A 5,983-nucleotide genomic window follows, 5' to 3' on the forward strand; every position below is an offset into this window, starting at 1 on the left:
TAATTAATTGTCTGCAAAGAATACAAATCCCAGAAAGACACTTTGTCAAATTATCTTATCTTCCTCGTGATCTTATTATCCTACCAATTTTGTGTGGTTTCAGATTTCCCCGACTTGGGATTAAATCAGTGTGTTCTTCCTGATGCATAATTCAGGAGCACTCGAAAACGATGTAATTACAAACCTCAGCTGGCAGATTGTGAATTGCACTCACTGTCAAAACTGCCTGGAGCATGGCTTCCTTTCAGAATAGTGGGGTGAGTGTGTCACGGTCCTACCTTATATCCCTGGGCCTGCTATTGGATATCCATGCAATTACAGAGTTGGCTGGGATCCAACTCCACGCAGGGAAGCTGGGAAAATGCCAATGTTTTTGTGGATTTAGAGAGGTTTGGAAGATGATGATGATGATGGTGATGATGATAAGATAGTTCTTAAAGTAATAAAATAGTAGATGAAAGAGCACATATAAGATTTTAAATTATTCAGGAGCAGACCTGATTTTATACATGAGAACAGTCCTGACTTTCGGTCCTCCTGCGGGTAGAAGACATGTTGCATAGGTGCCTGTTGTAGGTTTATTATTTCCTACAAATTGAAATATCTAGTAAAGGCTCTCCAAACGTTACTCCTCAACATCCACACTGCTCACTCCAGCCCACCCCACCCCCTCATCTACAGGCTCTCCTCCAGTCCATGCTCATTCCCCAGCTGTCCTTCATTTGAATCTAGACATAGGAAGTCCACTAAAAACCATGAGAATCTTTCTCATCCAAGAAGCCAACCTTGATCCCGTCCCGATCTGCCACCCCAGAGACGCTGTCCAGCCCCCCGCACTGCCACACACCCCCATAGACACTTTCTACTTCTAAATATACTTTAAAAGTCTTCTCGTGCTTACAAAGAATATAAAAAAACCCAATAAAAGGAAACATGCCATTTTCTCTTTTATTGTAAGGTATTTGTAACTGTCAGGTAAATAATCTCCAGCAATTTCCTTTAGTGTAAAGTCTTAGGTAGAAACTGAGAGCACTAACTCTATTGTTATTCTGTGGTACCCAACCTCAAGTCCTTAACTTCGGTGCATAGCCATCCTCACCAAATATCTCTGTGAGGTTTCTGTAGATAGCTGACACGTTTTACTATTTCATAAACACGTAATTTTATAATAATGACAACAGGAAGCCCAGTCTTCCTATAGAGGCTCTCCAACCAAGTGTTCCCCTGTTATGGACTACAAAGACTCACATTTCGGAGGTGATTTCCTTGCTTTGCATTTGTTTGTAAATGAAGCAGGGTGTGCTGGGACAAGGTCTCAGCTTCTCTCTAGGGTACAATACTCTCTTGTAATCTCCTGAAAGCAGGTGGTATTCATTTACTCTTTTTTTCTCGAAGCTCATAAGAAAAGCAAATGGGTAGATTTTTGTTGTTGTTGTTAAGACTCTTCAGCTTGATAGATCAAAGGCTTTGAAATGGGATAAATGCAGCTCCAGACTAAATGTCATAGGCCTTGAAGCCACGGGTGGGGAGAGCAGCTCTGCACAAACTGAATGAGCTCCGTGCATGCATTAAAATGTTTTTGGACAATTCTTGGGGGGTTCACAATAGATGCTAGAAAGGACACATTATTGGCTTTGTGAGTTACTCTGTGGAAATGCGCCGAAGGAACAGGAGAATGTAAGGTAGCACGAATTGGTACCACTCCCTTCTATTGAATTTGGTTGGCAAATTGGAATATCTGGCAAACTGGTTCCAGCTGGGTGTCGCTGGTTTCTAGAAAAGTTCTTTGCCCAGCAGCTTTCCAACAGGAGCCATGTGGTAAATAATTAACCTTGTCACTTAAGACCTTGCATGCCTGCCTTTAAGTATGACGAGTTTCAAAACTTAGAAGAGAAAAAAAAAAAAAAAGCATACAAAGTCACCTTAAGTCTTACAGTTCAACAATTTTAATAGTGCACACTAAACAAGCATACAGCTCGGGAGTCCTCACTTAAAGCAATATTACTTCTCAATGATTCTACCTGGGAGGCTCTCCTCATCCTTCACATAGGACTAAATCTAGGGTAGTGTCCTAAAGTGCATGTCTCAGCCATTAAAAGCAGTGCTGCCATTTGCTCTCCAGAGTCCTCAGTAAGAACATGGCTTCCTCATTTGAGAAGCTGGAGATAGAGGGTCTCCTACTTATTATTGCCTCTGAAATACCCATCGAGCCTTGTCACTCCCACAGGTGACAGAAACAATAGCGACGCCGCAGAAAAACTTTTGTAAAAAAACACCTTGTTCAGCAGTAGACATCCATCCTCCCACAAAAAATACTTAATACTCAATATTGAGGACTCAGATGACACTTCACTTTCTAAAAAGTATCAAATCTTGAAGGCCCTGTTCAACTGCCTACTCTGAACTTGGGTGAGGCACCAAGTACTAGGTCTAGGGGTAATAGTGTTTTTCTCTCTCTGCAGAGAGAAAGAGAGACAATCCTGGAAGCTTGTTCAGCTACTCCTTGTCCTCCTGGGAGTCATCTGGAAAGTCAGCCTCCTCAGGGGACCTGTCTCCTTCAGGGAGCAGTGTGGCACGCATTTTCCTCTTCTCCTTAAATCTGCCAGAGCGTGAAATCTTCAAATTGCGCCGGCTGTTGCCTGATTTCTCCTCACACAACTTATCTGACCTGAAGGGCTCGCCGGTGTCCCCAAGGACATTGGAGTGCTGATTTTCTTGCGAGCTGCTAGTCCGATCTGAGGAAGGTGGTGAGGGGTCCTGGCCAATCTCTGGCCGAACCTGAACCTGAGGCTGCGCCCCCACCGTGACTTCCTTGCTTTTCTTCCTGGTCAGCGACTTCCACCAGGGGCTGGAGCTGCCACTGTCCGCCATGGCCCGTAGGCCAGGAGACCCCGGGCACCCTGCGTGGGGAAGGGCCTGGGCCAGGACGTCTGCTCTCTTTTCCGTGGTCTCAGACTGTTCACTCCAGCCCTTCCAGGTGTCTCCCACGCAGGCTTGCTGGATGGCAGTTAAGAGAGCGTCCTGCATAAAGAGAAAACCAGAATTTGGGTTGGGCAAAGTAACAGGCTCTCCATTCTACTCTCCTCAGAGTTGGGGCTCACTCAACTCTGTGACCACTGGCCACCAGCAGGACAATGCCTGGTGTACAAGCTTGATCTCCTTGGACTCCTGGCCTCAACTTTTGCCTTAGCTCCCAAGCAAGTGCAGTAGTTATCCAGTGGAGATCAGCCTGGCTCCAGAGGGATTATATGGCCTGTCCTAACACTCAGCCTGATTGTATAAGGACCATAACAGGTGCCCACCTGCCCTAGAACCGCCTTCCTTCAGAGGAACACCAGGAGGGGAGTTGTGTGTGTGTAAGGTGGGGTACCTAGCTTGTCCTGTCCATCACAGATGAATGACGATCAGGCATTTTCTTTATTAGTGAAGACGAAGTTCCCAGTCCATTGTGAGTGAGACCATTTCCGGGCTGGCAGTCTTGGGCTCTATAAGAATGAAGTCTGAGCAAGCCATAAGGAGCAAACTAGTAAGTGTGGCTCACATTTCTGTAAAGCCTTCTTCTACGATGTTGAGAGGTGATGTTTGGGAATCTAAGTGAGAAAGTGGGCCACATAAACTCACCGTTCTGCTTGCTTTAAACTGCTTCAAACCACTTCTGCCTTGTGACTTTTCAGAGGCTGTCTAGACTTAACTTCCTTTGGAAACCGCCATCTCACTCTTTCTTTTACTCCCTAGGGCCAATCTCCATACTGTTGGAAGGCCGTGCGCCCTAACCCTTCTTTGACAGTTCTCCAACTCTTAAGGATTTTACTTATTGTAAACCAAAGGCTTCTGGTAATTTCCCTTGAGGCTTGCATTTCCATTCTCCAAAGGAGAGAGCTCAACCAGGAGCTCCAGAAAACCATTCTTCCCCAAACACTGAATAACGGAGCCCAAATGCTCCTGATACTGCAAGCCAGACTCTTGGCACACTTCCCGTGCGCGTGCTACTGGACACGGCCACCGCGGGTGGGCAGGGCTCTCGCGCACCGCCCATTTCTAGGTTTCAGCTCCGCTGCTTCGCAGCCCACGCACCGGCACCTCGGCGCTCCTGGGATTCGCCAGTGCGCAGGAGGGAAACTTGTGTGGCGTTTGTTGTTGCAGGTTCTCCCGGAACTGCCTGATAGAGGAAGTCTCTGTGCCTACGGGGAGGCGGCGCAGAAGCCACTGGCACCATCTCCTCCCTGAGATGCCCTGAGGGCACACTCGGGCAGGGGCTTGAAAACCTTAAAAACAGAACCAGCTCAAAGTACTTTCCCTAAGGAAGGCGCCCACACCTTTAGGCACCATCAACGTTGGGGTCTGCCAACGCCTCACTCCCTCCTATTTTTCAGATCGGGAAGCCCCCCTCCCCCAAGGCATTTATTAATGGTGGTGGGCAGCCACCCAACACTTTCTTCTCCACAGTGACCAACTTGGTGTGTACGGAAAGGCTTTGTGAGAATTGCGCAAGGAAAAGATGGCAAATAATGCAAAAGTAGGCAGATCGCCATTCTGGGGGCCTCTCTCCCGCAGCAGGAGGAGGGGCACTGCGAAGCGCTAGTAGACAGCATTCCCGAGGGACATCGCAGAGCCAGGGTCTGCCTTGTGAGACGCAGAGGGACTCTGGTTCACTCACCTGCAGGGACTTCCAGGGCCACTGCGGCGCGGCGCCGCGCGGGCTGTCTAGAGGGGCGTCTCGGGGTGCCTGAAGCTTAGTCGCGATGTCCCTTGTCGCTGGCTAGGAGAGATGCAGGAATCGTTGTTGCTGATCTCGCCCAACAACCCCTGACTCTCGCGCACTGTGGGAACAACCTGGGGCTGGCAGCAGGGTCCGCTCAAGTGGCAGTGGCTGTCAGATCCGCCGCCCCAGGGCGAGCCCAGTCAGTCTTTCCCGGTGGGAGTTTCACATTCTGGGGCGCGTCCTTTCTTCCCGTTCACTCTGCTCTCTGGCCGCAGCTAGGCAGGACCTGGGCTGCTGACTCGGCGCACTCGCCCTTCCTGAGCGTCTCTGGGAACGCGCTGAGACATCTGCCCACCTGCTGGTGGATGGCCAAAGACCTGAAGACACCAGAACTGAGGAGGACCGGAGGGTCAGGGTGGGACAAGAGGCGGCCGCCTAGCTACAGGTGCAGGTAGGCGTCCCCGCCCTTCTGGGGACCAGATTGGACGAGGTCACAAACGTGGCTCCAGCCCTGCGGACTCTGATTGGAGAAAAAGCTGTATTGCGCCACCGCCCTGTTCGCTCTGTTCGCATTCTGTTCTTGCGCTAGGGTTTGAGTCCCAAGGCTTTCAAGTTTTCTAACTCTGAGAGCTGATTCTAACTCGGTCATGTTGGGAAGTTTCAAGCGCCCTTAGCTAGAAGACTGAGAGTTGAGAACCATGTCCTTGCTTTCATCGGGCGCTATCCTAGTACTGTAAGTTGGGTTAACTCACTTGCTCATCAGAACACCCCCGGGATTGGGCACTATGACTCTCGCCAGGCCTGTAAAGAAACCCTGCCATTGCAAAGGTTAAACAGTTGTCCAGGATTGCCCGCTGAAGGGCAATCTTGAAGTAACAGGTTTAGAAGTTTGATTCCAGCTTATCAGCCTGTCAGTCTTGGGTTCTTACCATAAGTGCCTGCGCTACAAAGCATCATTCCTGTCTGGGCGACACACACCAACACCCATCCAAGCATTTTACTCCAGCCCAGAGCCAATGAGAAGTGAACCAGTGGGCCCCAGCACCGTGCAAGGTGCTTTAGCTAGGTGGTTATTTGACAAAACGGTATTAGAGGAGACATTTTTTTTTTCCTAATCAAGGCGAAGCTACAACTTTAAAGAGAGATTTTCGGCGTCTCTAGGCTCACTGACATGCAAATAGGGCTCCTTGCCTCTAAGATAGGAAGTCCTGGAAGAGTGTCTGCTTTGAGCACTTTCTGCAGAACAAGCCTGGTGAGAGACAACCCAACTCTAATCTCTTG

The 5,983-nt window shown here is 49.1% G+C and overlaps 1 protein-coding gene across 2 annotated transcripts; it reads right to left on the bottom strand.

Annotated features, from left to right (window-relative positions):
- Nucleotides 1-1,930: 1,930 nt before the first annotated feature.
- Prr15 (proline rich 15) lies at nucleotides 1,931-5,162 on the bottom strand. 2 transcript variants are annotated; one of them, XM_034519740.2, is made up of 2 exons: nucleotides 4,658-5,162; nucleotides 1,931-3,021 (listed from the first exon to the last, which is right to left on the bottom strand). In XM_034519740.2, the coding sequence occupies exon 2, from the start codon at nucleotides 2,869-2,871 to the stop codon at nucleotides 2,497-2,499; it is 375 nt and encodes a 124-aa protein (XP_034375631.1). In that variant the 5' UTR covers nucleotides 2,872-3,021; nucleotides 4,658-5,162; the 3' UTR covers nucleotides 1,931-2,496. The 2 variants fall into 2 exon arrangements, with proteins under 2 accessions (XP_034375631.1, XP_076769437.1); XM_076913322.1 differs by lacking the exon at nucleotides 4,658-5,162 and adding an exon at nucleotides 3,371-4,605.
- Nucleotides 5,163-5,983: the final 821 nt, after the last annotated feature.

This window comes from Arvicanthis niloticus, chromosome 15 (assembly GCF_011762505.2).
Source record: "Arvicanthis niloticus isolate mArvNil1 chromosome 15, mArvNil1.pat.X, whole genome shotgun sequence".
NCBI classification, from domain to species: Eukaryota; Metazoa; Chordata; class Mammalia; order Rodentia; family Muridae; genus Arvicanthis; species Arvicanthis niloticus.